This window comes from Peromyscus eremicus, chromosome 3, assembly GCF_949786415.1.
Source record: "Peromyscus eremicus chromosome 3, PerEre_H2_v1, whole genome shotgun sequence".
Lineage (NCBI taxonomy): Eukaryota > Metazoa > Chordata > Mammalia > Rodentia > Cricetidae > Peromyscus > Peromyscus eremicus.
Genome location: NC_081418.1, coordinates 98836609 through 98853417, shown reverse-complemented (window position 1 = coordinate 98853417; position 16809 = coordinate 98836609). Strand labels below are relative to the sequence as shown.

The window sequence follows — 16809 nt, the reverse complement described above, 5'->3', positions numbered from 1 at the left end:
CTCCCAGATGCTGATGAATGTGTGTCCATTCTTGCTTTTTATCCTGATGCAGTATCATGAGGCTATGGCAGCTATGGCTGGTCTTATCCCCAGGCAATAGTCTGGAGACAGGTGTGCAGTTTAAACAGGGCAAAACTAATAGGATATGTTTGTGAAGAGAAACTGGGCTCAGCTCTAGCCAGCTAACTTGGACCTTGTTTGGTAATAGACTGAGCCAGGGGATCTTACACCCATGCAACCTTCCCAGCTATCTAGTTTGTCTAGCTCTCTGGCTTCCATTGAATTGTGATTTCTCAAATCTGGAGGCGTGACTGCAAATGCTTGAGATCCTTGAATAAATACGTATGTGATATAAATACCAAGCATTGCTATCCTTCCATGTTACCTGGCCCAAGCTGGGATCCCAGAATTAGACCAAAACAAGACAGTGGTGGGAACATGATACCTTTTACTAGAAGACTTTTCATGGGGGGTGGATGGGGAAGGGAAGGAATTGTAGCAGAAACAGATGTATTTTTCTTGTGATTTTTTTATTTTGAATCAAATATTGTAAATTGTGTATAAATGAAGATGCTGAATAGTTCTGTTTCCACTTGGCATTTCCAGTCTGACATCAGGTGTCTGTACAGGGTTTTGATCTCTTCGCTTGTATAACCACATAGCAGTCCTACAGTGTAACCCATGGAACTGTTTTAAGTAAAGTGTATGTCTTGCTCTAAGCTTTCAGCAGGCCTTTGTCTCTGTAGAACAAGCATGTTGTTTGTTTTCAGATAATCAGAAATAAGTGTGCTGGGCCCAGTTTGACTGTGGCTGCTTCCCTTCTCTCTGGTGTTGAAATAGACGGCTGAAGCGGATGGAGTATGTGCAGCTGCCTTTCCTTGGCTTCCTAGAGTGAAAAGACCAAACAAAGAGTAGCTCTTCACTAACCTTAGACTGTCGTTCATAGATTTCCATAAAGACCCTGCCCTCGCCCTACAACATGCTCTCCCGGTCACCCTCTGTGTACTTACTCACCAAGGTGTGTTTCATTGCTGTGTGTGGAGAGCACTTTGGTAAAATCACCCTTTAGAAGAGGAGTGGGCACAGAGCCCCTTCCTGCAGTGCCATCCTGCGGGGTGGGAAGGGAAACGCTTCAGTTGGTCAGATTTGTACGAGTAAAATCCCAAATCTGCTTGCTCGTTCTCTCCTACTACTTTGTTCCTTGCTCACACTTGCACTTTAAGTGGTGGGAAGCCAGCAGCAGCAGCAGCAGCAGCAGCAGCAGCAGCAGCAGCAGCAGCCTGCAAGCACTGCCCTCTGGAGGGCCACCGTTGTCTCCAGCAATGGGACAGCAGCAGGAGTGGACACTCAGTCTGCCTTCTGACTTAAATCCTTCCTGGGCCAGCTGAACCCGAAGGAGCTGAGGAAAGGCCTCTGCTAGAAGAGATGGTTTCCACAGGTGAGCGAGGCACGGTGTGCAGCGAGGATGGAGGAGGAGATATCACGAAGAGCTCTCCACAAGTGGGCTGCAGGAAAGCAGGACTTGGTTAACCCCTTGGTGGACAGGAAATGGTTATGTCCTCTTTCCTGGACATAGAAAGAATGTATAAACTAATGAAGGAAATGTTTATTTTTAAATAAGGCTAATGTTTTAGGTCCGTGTTTTCATATTTGTTTTTTTCCTCATGAAAATGTTAGCAATATAATGAAATGTCTACTTTCTCAGTTTAATTGCAGCTATGAAGAGTACAGTCTAGAAATTAGGTTAAGTGTCTCTAAACCACTTCTTCATGTGTCACCCGGAATTATATTGAGATCTATTGTGTAGTCATTTGGCTCAGTAAGGCTTAATGGAGACACTAATGAAAATGAACAGACTGTCGCCAGGGAAGATGGTAAAGCCTGGGTGAGAAAACAACAGGAGACCTAGGCTGGTCCTTCAGGAGTAGAGCTTGGGCGGGCAGAGCTACTTTTCTGTGGAGAAATACATTCTAGTGCCTGGGCCAGCACAGCCTCCTTTGCATCATCCTAGCTGAGGGAGTGGCTTGAGAAGAGCATGATGTGTGGTAACTGGAGGTGCACAGAACAAGACTGAATTATATGAGGGCCTGCAGAGACTGTCTACTAGTCCATTTCTTTCATCTCACTGGTGTGGACCTGATTGATGAAGGCAGGCTGTTGAGAAAAGGGGCCGGGGCAACTCAGGCTTCTGGGAACTCATCTAGACCCTGGCTTATGACCTTGAACAGGCATTTTATGCCTCAGAACTGATGTTGGATTTTTACACAGGATGCTTTTGGATAGAGGATGTGTGAGACAGTAGAAGCGTAGCATTGTTATGCTGTTGTATTTAGAAGGACTATGAAGGATCGTATAATCTGGATGTCCTTCAGGTAACTTCTATGCTCTTGCCATTCCTACAGCTTTCTTCAGCATTTACTAACAGAGGATTAGAATGAGCAATATTAATCTTGTTGCTACTTGCTGGTTACCTGACTAAAAGCCCACATCATCGGAAGCTTGGAGATAGATTTTCCTTCTGTAATATTAAGCACACACAACCTTACCTTTTACAGTAAAACAGAATCCAGAGACTTCTATTATTGCAATCTGTGTAATCTGGGATTTGCCATTAAAATATGGCCAAATACAATGTACACATTTTTTTATTTGATCTTTTCTCTGCTGAGTGGAAGTAATTACTGTACCAGAAAGTATCACAAATTGGTATTTCCCCCAGATAACCAAATTTAATTCCCAAAGTTTCTAAAAATATGGTCCTCAGAGGAGATGAGGTTTAAGTGGTCACTTCTAAGTAGTCTTGTAATGGTTACAGTGATTTCTGAAGTAGACAGATCAGAAGTGTTTCTTGTGTTTGATTGTTCCCTCTGGAAGCATCTGATTTTGCTTGGGAAGTGAATGCTAATCCTAGCAAAGCAGGCCAGTGTCAGCTGAGTCGTTCTTAAACTCTTGTCCTTAGACATAACATCTCCAGATAAGGTAGCAAGAATATGGCTGTGTTTTCTCAGTAGCCTCACTCACAGCATCCACAAGTCTTCTTATGTTTTTTTCTCTGACACCTCTGCCTCTGAGTAACACTGAGTATTCCAAAACGCAGAACCATTCTGATAAGATGAAGACTTTGAAACTCCACAGGCACTTCCTAGAGAAGACTTCATAACTGACAGAGATTTCCCCAGCACTGAGACAGGGGAGGTTTGCAGTCCTCTGGTCTTTAGGAAACTTAAAGATGCAGGTTTTAAACCCCTCTGACAGAGGTTGTCACTCAGCTCGTAGGCATTTCACCTTGAACTTGGCTCCTGCTGGTCAGATTGGAATTCTAGAACTTGGATTTCTAATAATTGGAAGAAAACAAACCCAAAAGGGAATCTGTTTTTCTTAAGATGTGATATTTTTGTGATTTGCAATTCTCATTTCCTGATGAGTGTTTGTTTTGATTCAAACCAACATAGTCTTCCCCCAGGCCAGGGTAGTTTTGTCTTCAGCAGTGCCCTGGGAATGAGGAGACCTTTGCGATGGGGATGGCGGTCTGTGCTCAGTGAACACATGATGCTGGAGACACCTTGGGTCAAGTTAATGTCTCCTGTGACAAGGTTCCTCTGGCATCAAGCATCTTTACCCTTCCTGGTCTGCAAGATGACTGCATTCTGTTGCCACTGACATGGAGTTTGGGGATGTGAATGACAGCATCACCCAGAACAGAGTTAAGCAAATCAGAGGCTGCCTGACAGAATGTTTAGAGTGGAGTGTTTAGTGAAACACTTCAGATAGTGCAAGCTAATTTATATCCCTCTCTAGAGACCAATTTTACCAGTGCAAAAATTAGACCTTTCCGTTCCACAATGATAATGTTCCCCAAGTTGGATGTGCTTGGCTTTTGTGAACTGAATGAATCCCAGATGGCCTCCATTTCAATCTGTAACAAGATATCCTATGTACTTTCTCCTGGGTTTCCTTTCACTAAGTGGGAGGGAGGAGGCCTGGAGGCTGCTTGAGTAATGTTAACTCATGCAGAGTTCCCGAAGGGTGACAGTTGCTAGAAGGGAAGGCCTTCCTTGGTTCTCACTTTGATGCAGTGTCCTGAATTCACGTCTGTGGGTATTCTCTTCTGCCTTGTTGTACATGCCTTTGTCACCTGGATGGATTCTTACCTTAGGTCTTTAACTTGTCTTCCCCAGGGAAGCAAAGCAAAATGATGTAATGAAGCTATCTTGTGCAGTAAAATGTGAAAAATGAACACTGCTTTGCAAGTATTGTATAAATAAGTCTGTAAACAAATTTCTTATGTAAACATACAGAGGAATAAAGCTTTTATCTGTTCAAACGAGTGCATGATGTTTAGATGTATAAATAGTTTAAGGTAGCTGTTATGTTACTCCAGAAGGACTTGAGCACATTATTCAGTGGCTGCAAATACCAGTGGACAAGAAAAGTGTGGGCAACTGTGCAAGATGTCTTGAGGAAGGTTCAGTGAGTGCACACCTGAGCAAGAAGTCCTGAGGAAGGTGTAGTGAGTGCACACCTGTGCAAGAGGTCCTGAGGAAGGGTCAGTGAGTGCACACCTGTGCAAGATGTCATGAGGAAGGTGTAGTGAGTGCACACCTGTGCAAGAGGTCCTGAGGAAGGGTCAGTGAGTGCACACCTGTGCAAGAGGTCCTGAGGAAGGATCAGTGAGTGCACATCTGTGCAAGAGGTCCTGAGGAAGGATCAGTGAGTGCACACCTGTGCAAGAGGTCCTGAGGAAGGGTCAGTGAGTGCACACCTGTGCAAGAAGTCCTGAGGAAGGGTCAGTGAGTGCACACCTGTGCAAGAGGTCCTGAGGGAGGGTCAGTGAGTGCACATCTGTGCAAGAGGTCCTGAGGAAGGATCAGTGAGTGCACATCTGTGCAAGAGGTCCTGAGGAAGGTTCAGTGAGTGCACACCTGTGCAAGAGGTCCTGAGGAAGGTGTAGTGAGTGCACACCTGTGCAAGAGGTCCTGAGGAAGTATATTTAGTGGATACCTGTGAGTTGTGCCTAGGTTTAGTGAGTTATGACGACCCTTATGGTCAAGAATGAGAAACCTGAAAACACACATTAGCCAGGACCATACTTAAGTGATAAAACGGCACCAATTTGCAGCTGATCTCCTCTAATTTAGTCTTTAATACACCCAGGCCAATTGAATTAAACACTAGGATGGCAAGAATATGTTTATGTTCAGTGAGAAATGGCTCTCTTTAATTACTTCTGGCATCCAGCTGTGGGCTTTCCTGCTACTGCCTAACATAAGGGAGAGCCAAATGCTAAAGTTCATGATAAACACCAAAGGGTATGGGAACTACAGGCTACTGAGTTTATGCTTCCTGGGTATGGTTCTGAGACACCAAATTTCACCTGATGCCACACACCTCATTGAGGTGCTTCAGTCTCTGGGTGTAGGAAATACCCAAGCCATTGCTTCAGACTGGCAAGATTTTGTCATTGATGTTCCCTGACACTATTATTTCAGCTATAGTGTAGAGACAAGTACAATTCTGACATACTACACTAAAGAGTATCCAGCTTGAAATTTAAATTTCAGATTTAGGGCCAGCCAAATGACTCTGGGCAAAAGTGCCTGTGCCAAGCCTGATAGCCTGGGTTAGAGCCTGTGGGGTGGAAGGGGAGGACTGACTTGTGTCCTGGGACCTCTACTTGAACACTGTAGCACATGCTTGTGTATGCATACACAGTAATAACCTTTTTTTAATCTTAGATTTTGCTTCTTTAGAGAGAAGTCTGATGACCTCACTGTCAATCAGAGCATTTCTGGGGTCAGTCATCCCCAAAAATGCCACACTTTGATCTATGGGATAGTGCAGGGGATGGTGAAGATAACTCTCCAGGGTTTGTGAGTTCTACTGAAATCTGTGTAATTTACAGCCTCAAAATGGAGCCAGATGGAGTTATTTCTAGAAGTTTTGAAAACAAAAAGAGACATGACCCAGTTTGAGGGAATAAGGGAATGCCTTGTGATTAACAAAAAAGCCTTGTATACACTGAGGGTAGGTCCTAGGCTAGGAGAACAAGCTAGAGGGTTTTTTGTTTGTTTGTTTGTTTTTGTTTTGTGTTTTAGTTCTTTGGTTACAAGGTATCTGCTGTGTGGCTGTCATTGATAACCAAAGAACTCAACCATGGCATGAGGGTAAGTTGGGTGGATTCCTAGGAGGTAGGCTGCTTCAGAGGTAGTCTGCTATTGGCTCAAGGCCGTTTCCACTGCAAGGGCTGTTTACCCTAAAAATACTTGTAAGAGCACATTCACACACTAAAGTGAGCAACGGCAAGACCTTTAACTGCTAGTAAGGTTTTTATGAGTCTCCTCTGAACTCTTGTTTCCTGTGATACCACCATCAGGACTCCCTAGAGTCATGTAGTCATCTAGGGTTTCCATATTCTCTAGTATTTCTTTGGCTGTCAAAGTGCTAGGCCTGGTCACTCTGCCTTAGTTACACTGCACCTCCAAGAAAGTTTGGGAGACGGACTTTTCAGGAAAGCCCCGTCAGATGCACTCTTCCAGTCTTAAGAAGATTCACAATGAGGTGGAGGAAATAGCTGTGAGCCTTCTTTTGAACAATGAGAGACTGGTTTTCCCTTCAAACTTGATGCTGTGGTGTTTTATGACTCCAAACTTTTTTTTTTTTTTTAAATAAGTTTTCACTGTATATCCTTGGCTGGCCTGGAACTCACTATGTCGATCAGGCTGGCCTTGAACTCACAGAGATCCATCTGCCTTGACGTTCTGAGTGTTGGGATTAAAGGCATGAACCATCACACCCAGCCAATTCTGAGCTTTTTAAAGCTGTTGGTGTTTTAAAACCTCACTATTCAGTTCAAAATTCGAAGATATCCTGAGTTGGACGATTTTCTCCTGGGTTCTTGACTCAAAGCCTGCTACTTGACAGAAGTAGTTTGCATGGGGCAGGCATGTTCTTCTTGTCCCATTGTAGATGAGGGAGTTCTTGCCTTGCTACCTCATAGCTCTCAGAATGTAATCTAGCATTGAAGGCATCAGGCCCTGGGTCTCTAGGTAGACAGATGCCTTTTGCAGTCTGTACATGACTTGGTTTAAATTAATCCAGTTTCTGTTCCTTCAAATCACTTGAGTACAGTGAAAGCAGTGCCATTATCAAATCAGTCCGTACAATACCAGGAGCAGTCACTGCTTGACTTACTTACCTTCTATCTCTCTGTGCTAAAGGATGCTTTGCTCTGCTGCCTAGCCAGTGGAGAAGCAACAACATTCAGGTAGTTTTGGGAAGGGGAGGAAGTGCACCTTAACTTTGTCAAATGAGGCTGTAGACTGCCTGACATATACGAGGCAATAGCTTGTGGACTCTCAGGAGCCTCTTACATTTCTTGGTGAGTTTTATTTTGAAAGTTAGTGGTTCCCCTCACCCTTCACTGTAGTTCTCTCACAGAAGTTGTCACCTGGGCATCTCTGAGATAAATCTAATATCAGTTCTCTTTCCTGAGAAATTAGGGTTGTATCCATAGCCACTGTGAGGGAGCAGGTGGTCTTCATCCACTGCTGGATTCTGTATCAACACTTAACTGCATGCAGGAGAGTTCCAGTGTGAGGAAACATGGATTCTCTTCAAACTCCCATTCTTCAAATAGCATTTAAAAAGCCACACTGTCCCAACCAGGATTCACCCTAAATTTTGAGTAGAATTCATATGTTCACACTATTAGAAAAGGAAATAAAAGCGAGGGGGGAAAGCTTCCTGAAAATTACCATTGTCAGCTGATTAAAGTGAAACACTGCTTTAAAATCAGTTACAGGATTCAGAAAACAGTAGTTTTGTATGGTGTCTTTAATAAAACGCTCAGCCCCCCTGTGTGTTCTCGACAGTATAAATTCTCACTAAGTGACTGGTTTCTAATAAACCAGCTTCATAGCCTCCTCCTCTGTGCTGTGTGCTTAGTTCAAGCAGGAATGATAGTAGAGGGCAATGTATGGCAGAAATTCCTGTCTGGTAAGGTATTCATCAGAGGGAGAGGGCCCAGGTCGGGAGGGACTGGCCAAAAGTTAGTATCCTGGTGGGTTGGGACATTCTGGTGGTATGTCTTTTTTGAGCCCATAATGAAATCTATTTTGTCCCTCACCCCCCCCCCCCCACCCACCCTTTCTCTGGCTTCTTCTTGCTTAGTTACATATGCCTTTTTCCTACCCTCTTGCTAACATGTGCCCAATGACATACTTCTAACCTGCTAATATTTCTTGGAAGGTAAGCTCTATTGCATTCTGATAATTGTCTATTTGATTTTAAATGCCAGAGCACCCAGAGGCACCTCTACCTACATCACCACTGTGCTAGTACATTGGAGTTTGCTAGTATTTCTGCTTAAAGAACTTAATGGCGGATTCATTAAACAGAGATCTTTGCTAACTTGAGACACTAAAAACAAAATTCTAGGGCCACTCCAGCCAACTTGATGTCATCTGACATGACTCAGAAAGTACCCTCCATATTTGCATCAGGCACCAAGTGCTCTGTGAGTACTGCTGCGCTGTGTCAGGAAGTAAGCATGCATTTACTGACAGCCGAACTCTGCTTGTCAGAGGGTCTGTCTTTCCACACGTGGAGCACATGCCAGATGCCGAGTTAAGTTCATCCCCGGGCAGTGGTTCTCCATAGCCCCAGACTGGCTGTCTGGTGTGTGTAGAGAGGAGTGACTGAGCTTGTTTCCATTTGGCACTGAGCCGGGTAGAGCGGGTGTCTGTGCCTGGCCTCCAAGTAGGAGTGTTGCCTAGTTGCCCTGAGTGTCCGTGTGCCTAACATTTTCACCTTTCCTGCTCATTTGTGTCTATCATGATCCAAAGTGTGAGATGGTGGTTGTGTCTTCAGTCTGTGTGCATTTACCTTGCTTGACTTCTTATTTTTTTGTTTTTCCATTTTCAACATCTATCATTTGGTTCCACAATGTATCTGCCTCGGTTGACCATTAAATGTTCCCAAAAACTCTAACCCAGCCTCCACATTAATTCTAAATTTTATGCTTTTCTAGGTCTCCAGAGAGAGCCCAGTCCTTGTCCTGTAATTACTGTAGAGCACTTTAAAGAACCCGTGGGTGCCAAAGGCCTCGCCCTCTATCCAGATTCCTGCAGAGTTCCTGGAACAAAGGCCCAGAACACCTTAGAGTCTGATTCCCTGGCCCGAGAGGGCCCTTCCAGCAATAGCTCCTTCCATAGCAGCGAGGAGGAGGGCACCGACCTGGAGGGGGACATGTTGGACTGCAGCGGATCTCGGCCTCTCCTTCTGGAGTCTGAAGAGGAGGAGGAGAGCTGCAGGCCACCCCAGGGGAAGCTGGGAGAAGCCACTCTGTTCTCCGAGTCTGGAGTGTCTGCTGAGCCAGAAAAGGGGGAACAAGGCGGGAAAAAGAGCCAGTTCTTACCAATCAACCAGCAGGCCTCAGATGGTCTCGGAGAGCCGGATGTCTTTGCCACAGCACCCTTCAGGAGCTCGCTGGTTCCAGCACATGACATGGACATTTTCTCCAAAGCCCCTTTTGTCTCCAAGGGCAGTGTAGCTCCTTCTCAGACAGAGGAGATGGATGTGTTCTCCAGAGCTCCTTTTACCAAGAAGAGGAGCGTGGAGGAGTTACTGGCCGTGCAGGGCTCCTCACAGGATTTGCCGACGCAGGCCGGCCTCGGTCAGCCTGGTGAAGGGCCCCTGCTTCCAGGCCGCGATAGAGCCGTGTACACCCCTGCCCAGGCACAGTACCCTATGACTGGCTTTGCTCAGCAGGCCGCTCTCCCCTCCCACACTGTCCAGGTGGCAGACCATTTTGACAGCAGCTCTCCGAGGGGATCTCCCATGGAATCCGGGAGTCATCCTAGTGACAGAAACAGAGGACTGCAGCCCCAGAAAGAAGCCTTTTCTGGGCCGGTGGCTGGCAAGCCATTCCGCCCCCAGGCTTTATCCAAATATTCCCGACACTATAGTCCAGAAGATGAGCCAAGTCCAGAAGCGCAGCCCATCGCTGCCTACAAGATTGTCTCACAAAGCAATAAGCAGCTGCTAGCTGGCTCTGTGTCTGTCACATCTCTGTCCTCCAGGACTACAGAGCTGCCCGCCGCCGCTGCTGCCGCCGCCGCTGATCCTTTTGCTTTAGCGCCCTTTCCTTCAAAGGCAGGCAAACAGAAACCCTAGGAGCAGAGAGCAGCCCGAGGCCTGCCTCCACCCACCCCACCAGCACCCACCACACCACTCCTGGCTGGCCTTTCAGGGACTATCCGCTGTGACCCTGCAGTCACTGCCTCAGAGCAGAATCACTTCAAGGCAACTAGTGGAGCTGCTGTGAGACTCGGCCCAAGCTCTTTACGTTACACTTTCTGCTTTTGTTTATGCTCATTTCTGGGCGCCTTCCACCTGCACCCAGAACTCTGATTCTTTTCTGCCCAGAACCCTTTTTAATCCAGGAATATTTTACCCCCAGTTCACAGGGGCTGTATTGCACCACAGCTTGGAATGCCTGCAGCTCCTGTTGGGAGTCACTTGAACCCAAGAGTCAGAATGAATCCCTCCAGGACTCTACAGAACTCTTGGAACAGAGAGATTTCCCGATAAAAAGAGCAATATCAGTCTCCTGCACATCTGAAGAAGTTAATCCTTCAGCCTCTCATCATTCATTCCTGTGGAGCCAGCAGCTCTCAGAGGATTCTGGGATCTGTCACTGAGTCTGTATGAGTCAAGCTGGCCCTGTGCACAAGTGTCTGGGTGCATGGTGTGGGTCAGATTCTCTGTCATGTAAAAGAGCACACAGGTGGGAAAAGCTCACTGTGCCCTCCCATAGTCTCCTTTTTAGACTAGTATGGATACATGCGTGTGCATGCATACAAGCAACCTTTTTCCTCCGAGGGAAACCACCATGCCTACCTCTGTTGTCAAATCATTTTCTTGTGTTTGCCTGTTGACCTGACTTGATTTTTTTTCTCATGGTAAAATTGAAGTTGTTGGACTGTATGGGGCAATCCTGTTGGAACTGAGGTTTCAGAGTGAGTTTTTAAAATTCCATTTACCTAGTTTTAAAAAAATCAAAATTTCAAAACTGGACATGGTAGTTCATGTCTATAATACAAGCTCTTGGAAAGCTGAAACAGAGGTTTACCACAAGTTAGAGACTAGCCTGGGTTTACTACTGAATTCCAGGCTACCATATCTCCTCCAACCCAAAAAAGTCACTGGTCCTTCTGTTTTCCCCTAGCAATAAGGGAAGAGCATCTTTAGCGTTTCAGTCGCTGGGACTCCTTCCAGGGTTCCATTGTATGAAATGAAATTCATTAATCAGGAGCCTAAGCCACAAGCCAGGTTTGCCTGTTTTTTCCCTCAAACTCTTACCCATACACCTCTGTTAACTCTTGAGTGGATACAAACCTGAAACCTAGAAGTAGGTTGGAAATGAAAAAGCTGGTCAGCTGTCCTTGCAGATCTGTAAATTATCTGTTCCGTTCAGATGGTAAAGTAGAACAGACAGGTGACTGGCTGGGTTTTCACAAGTGTGTTTTTATTTCTGGAAAGCACTGACTCATTTCTAGTGTTTTCATAGCCTTCATTTTTAGTGCCTTAAACAAAACAAAACAAAACAAAAAGAAAACCTCACGACTCCATGGGGAGGTTTCTGTTGAGGAAGTTGAGTTTAATGGAAAGAGTCTGCACCAAACTCAGGGTGCACGCTTACAGCTTCTAGCATACAGTTCCTCCACTTGCTTGGGAAAGTTTGGAGAGTTGTGCATCAAGCTACATTAGTGATAGAAAGATTACTAGAAGCCAGGCGTGCTAGCACACTCCTGTAAGCAGGGCACTTAGGAGGTACAGGAAGAAAGGGTTCAAGGCCAGCCTAGACTATATGAGACACTGTCCCAAAAAATAAAAGAATTACTGAAAATTTATCCAGTAATGAAACTTAAATGCCAGACTGCACTTGCAATCAATTAGTTGTGATGTTCTTTAAATTTGCAAGTCAGGGTTTGGGTGCATAACTGAGTGGAAGAATACATGCTTTGCATGCACCATGCCCCGGGTTCTGTCCTTGGCACACACAAAAATAAATAATAAAACCCAGGACTCTTGACAGTAACGTAAGAATGGTTACTTTTGGCCTGGTATGGTGATAGGCACCTTGACTCCAGAACTTGTGAAGCAGAGACAGGTGGATCTCTATGAGTTTGAGGCCAGCCTTGTCTACATAGCAAGTTCCAAGCCAACCAGTGAGTGAAAGCCTATCTTAAGAGGGAGAAAGGGAGCTATTTTTCAGTACTTTTCTTTTTGGTATTCTCCACCTGTTTAAATAAAAGGCAGTATGTAAACGCGTGCCCCTCCTCCCCCATCAGTGGTTGCCATATGAGGGCTCCACTCCATCAGAAACCTGCCTTTCACTTCAGTAAAGGCTAACTATTCTCTCTAGGAATTTGCTTTCTCATAGTTATTATTTTTGAATTTTTTGTATACTAGTGGATACAAACTGGTTTTTCTGTTAAATGAGTAGTTTGGCTAATGTACATGGAACTTTGCAACCAAACTTCCCATGCTTGTTGTCAGGTGAAGTCCTCCAAGGCATGTGCAAAAAGGATGGAAATGTTCGGACAGAATTCTCACTTGATGTCACAAGCTCTTGCCAGGTTGCAGCGTATACCTGTAGTCTCAGCTACTTAGAAGACTGAGGCAGAAGGACAGCTTGAGTCCAGGATCTCAACATACAAGGACCCATTTCTTGAATAGAAATTTCAGAATGCAAGGTCAACGAGCTCCATAACAGTGCTACAAACTGTTCTAACTTTGATTACTGTATCACTCCATCTAATCCGTCACTTTAATTCACAAGGTTTTAATTCATTTAATTCAAATTAGAGTAAAATCATGGACTCTTTATTTTATATAGTTAAATCATTTGTGAAGTGTGGGGCTTTCAGGCCTTTTTTTATCTACTGAGTGGAAAGTCTGTCTACCATCTTTGAATCAGGAATGAATGTGACCACATGCAGATTGGTTTTTTTTTTCTTATGTAGCAGTTTGTGAAGGAAATCTGACAAGAGATTAGCCAGCAGATGAGTTCTGAAGGAGATGCTGTGGAAGAGTCTGGATACAGGATCAGTGTGTACTTTAGTGATCAGGTGTCCTGAGTGGAAATCTGGAAAAGTTTGTTTTATGGGGAATTGGGGGTGCTTAACGTCTATGAACCAATACCAAGTTCCTAGTGACCATACTCTAAAAGTTTAATAATAAGGAAGAGGAATCATTGTCAAAGTACTGCACTTTGTTTTCATTTCTGCTTGTGCTGGCCACTTTGTATATTTTTCATAGGAAACAGGAAATTTTGAACTTTTGACTCAGAAAGAGATGAATCAGAATGTCCTTCGACAAAGCCTTAAGCCGTATCATGTACTGATGAACTCCTGAATGATGTGTGAGGCTAGCTGGCCGTCGCTTCCTCCCCGTTAGCTGATTAATGAGCACTGTTAACAGAGTTAACTTATGTGTGATGGAAATTGTCTCACCAGTTTTTTAAGCTTACAATGCAGCTCTTTTGCGCCAAACCCATGGTTAGCACCAAAACAAAATGAAATAGTGAAATGAACATCTGTGGCAGGTACACCTATGATCCCAATACTTAGGAGGCTAAGGCAAAAGAATTGTGAATTCAAATCAAGACCAGCCTGAGAAGCTTAGCAAGATCTTAATATTAAAATTTAAAGAGGGTTGGTTATGTAGTTAGGTGATAAAATGCTTACGTACCATGTGCAACCACTGGATTTAATTAACTCCAGTACTGGGAGACAGAGGGCACACAGATGGTTCCATCATGTGATGGTGAGCAATCTAGCCATGAAAATGAACAGAAGTTGGTGCTGAAAGCAGTTTTTAGTTCATACAGGCTGTTTTGTCTTGGCTCACTGATGGGGTTGAAGACCTATGTACTGGTGCATGCCCCAGTGTGTGTGTGTGTGTGTGTGTGTGTGTGTGTGTGTGTGTGTGTGTGTATGTGTGTGTATGTGTGTGTGTATGTACATGTGCTAACTAACCCATGTCATGTCTCAGTTTCATCTGGCAACTGAGATCTTTTAAATGTTCAAAAAAAAATGCTGTCTTTCTGGCCTGGTATATATTTATTAAGTGTTGGACCATGTGCTTGTCAGTGTTTTCAGTTGCTCTTCACTGGTGCATAAAGTGTTAGAGTGATCTGATGATAAGGAATCTGTATTTTTATTCTGTAGATGAAAAGAATCAAAACATGTATCAAATTGTATGATGTGTATACATTACTTCAAATAGGAAACTTAAGTGGGAAGTTGGGGAGCAGGAGATGCAGTGCCCTCTCCAGCAGGACCGAGGCCACTTCCAGTGGGGTCCATTTGGGTCCCTCAAATGTTAAGAAATATTGCTCCCTGCTGTGTCTTTCACATTCAGACTTTCGAGCACATCCCAGTCAACTCCAAAACAGCTGCTGGTCACAGCATTTTTATCGGAATCAAACTTCTTTTGATGAAGGGTAGTTTGCAGGAGGACAGCGGTAGAAGGCAGGAGCACCCTACCACTTTCCATGGCCACCCTGTTTTCCAGCCGTCCAGTGCTTGCCTAAAAGAGTAAACACTGGGAATTGTAAGTGAAATCATGTCATATGAGTGATAGCCTTTGTCAATCAATGTTTGTTTTGGTCTAACCACCAGAACACTTGAAAACTTAATAGAAATTTCACTAAAGAAAAGTTTCAAAATGCTTAAAAATAAAAAGTAGTGTCTAGTTGTTTCTGTTCTGTCCCAGAGTTCTTTGTGTCCCCCCCCCATTCCTAATCCCCCTTAATTTCCTCCCTCAACATTCTCTTGTTTTGACCAGACCAATAAATGGGTGGTGAACTGTCATTCTAGCTTATGGTTGTTTCCCTTACTACTGTAAAATTTCATTTTAGGATTCAGGCCAGCCTTGACAATCTAACAATGAAATGATTCACCCTCCCCTAGAATAAAGGACAGAGGAGAGTTGGCAGGCCCCAGCTTTCCTCTGTGGAGATGTAACCAGAGAGCACTCTCCACCCTGATCCTACATGGCTCTAGAATGAGTATATATGTGAGAGGACTCTAAAATAGCAAAAATAGCTAAGTGCTGGCCATGGGGACACATGCCTGTAATGAGGCAAGAGGTTCACTATGAATTTGAGGCCTACTTGGGCTACATAGCAAGACCTTGTCTCAAAACACACACACAGAAAAAAGGCTAAATATTACCTACATGTGTTTTAGGCCAAAGTTTCTGTAACTTGTAATTCCATGTGTTTTTTCAGCTGTATTTCAGCAACCTCTGACTTAGGCAAGTGTTACACAGTTCTGAGTTGATAGTAAACATTACCTGTGCTGCCTTGTGATGGAACCATGTGTCTATACTCCAAGAGGGTCAGATTCCTTTTGGCAAGGAATTTCAGAAAGGACTTTTCAACATCAGTCAAGAATAGATCAGGGTTGGCTGATAGCACATGTTTAGACTGTGTGAGGACCGTGTCCAGTCTCCAGCACGATGAGGTAATGGGAGACAGTGAAATCGTTTCCTTCAGAAATGGTAGCCTGCTGTGTTCTGCGAGTCTCTACCAAAGATGCTTTGTAGGAAGAGTTTCTCAGCGTCTGTACGCAAACATGCATCCTCCTGCTTCCTTTGTGGTGGTAACCCCAGCCCTCTCAGTTAATCATCTGAAGAGGACTTGGGAGGGACCACAGGCAGCTGGCACCAGTAACTCAGTTCCCTTTGCCAAAACCTCCGAATTTAGCATTGGAGTTGTTTGCCTCTGTGGTGAGGGAATTGACTAGCCATTGCTTCAGCCTCCTTCCCAAGTAAGCGCCTTCTTGTGGTTGGCACTGGGAGGACAGTGGTGACCTGCATCACAGGGCCTGAAGATGTTATTTTGAATGGAACATTTGATGTCACCTTTAGGGAACAGAAACCAAAAAGCAGAGGCCTAGGACCATTCCTATTGCGAGGAGGGAGGTGAGCACCCTCTGCTGGCAGTATTTGGAGTTGATTGAGGATCTGTAAGCAGCCTGGAAGGAGTGCTGAGGTCAGCAGGCCTCAGGAATCCTTAACATGCAAACAATCTTGGGGAAACCAGAAGGTCATTCTCAGCAGTTTTTGTAATACCTCTCATTGCAGGCTGTTAGATTATGTTGTTCACTCTGGGTGTGACCTGTCATATGTATCTGATAGTTGTTACGGATAATTGTTTGGGTTGTAAACCCCTATACTCTATTAAAATGAACCTAATTAAGTGACTAAGTGGTGTGCTTTTTCTTAAGTGGGATCTTCTATGGATGAAACGGCCCCAGGCACCTTTCAGCAGCACAGAGCCTGGGATAGATTCTAATATTCCTGAACAGAAGCCAGTGTTGGCACAGAGAAACGTACAGGAAACGAACCTAGGACATTCCAAGCTCCCTGTCATGAGGGAGAACCTGCCTGCCTATTTCCAACTGTGAAGAAAACAACCAGGGTGGTATTTAACTAAACTTCCTGAGCTTGACTTAACAGGATTCAAGAACTGGCGATATGCTGTGTTCAGAGACCGTGTTCACAATCCAGGGCCCCAGAGTTTTGGTATAATAAACATGAGTGAAGCCAAAGTTGGCCACATTTTCTGAGAATTTACTTATCATCTAAATATAAACCTCCACCCGCTTCCATTATTTCTTTTTTTATTTTTTGGAACCTGAGTCTCACTATGTGGCCATGGCTGACCTGGATCTCATTATGTAGACCAGGCTAGCCCCACACTCAGGAGATCTGCCTGCTTTTGCCTTCTGAGTGCAG

At 44.6% G+C, this 16809-nt stretch overlaps 2 protein-coding genes across 2 annotated transcripts in view; both read left to right on the top strand.

The window, feature by feature from the left end:
• Window positions 1–10892, top strand: part of Aak1 (AP2 associated kinase 1) — a 161277-nt gene extending 150385 nt beyond the window's left edge. Inside the window, 1 exon segment of the mRNA XM_059258123.1 lies at window positions 9029–10892. Within this exon segment, the coding sequence (XP_059114106.1) occupies window positions 9029–10173 (1145 nt within the window). The 3' untranslated portion in view covers window positions 10174–10892.
• The window catches only part of Nfu1 (NFU1 iron-sulfur cluster scaffold), a 65661-nt gene that overhangs the window by 21991 nt on the left and 26861 nt on the right, over window positions 1–16809 (top strand). The gene's annotated exons all lie outside the window — the stretch shown is intronic.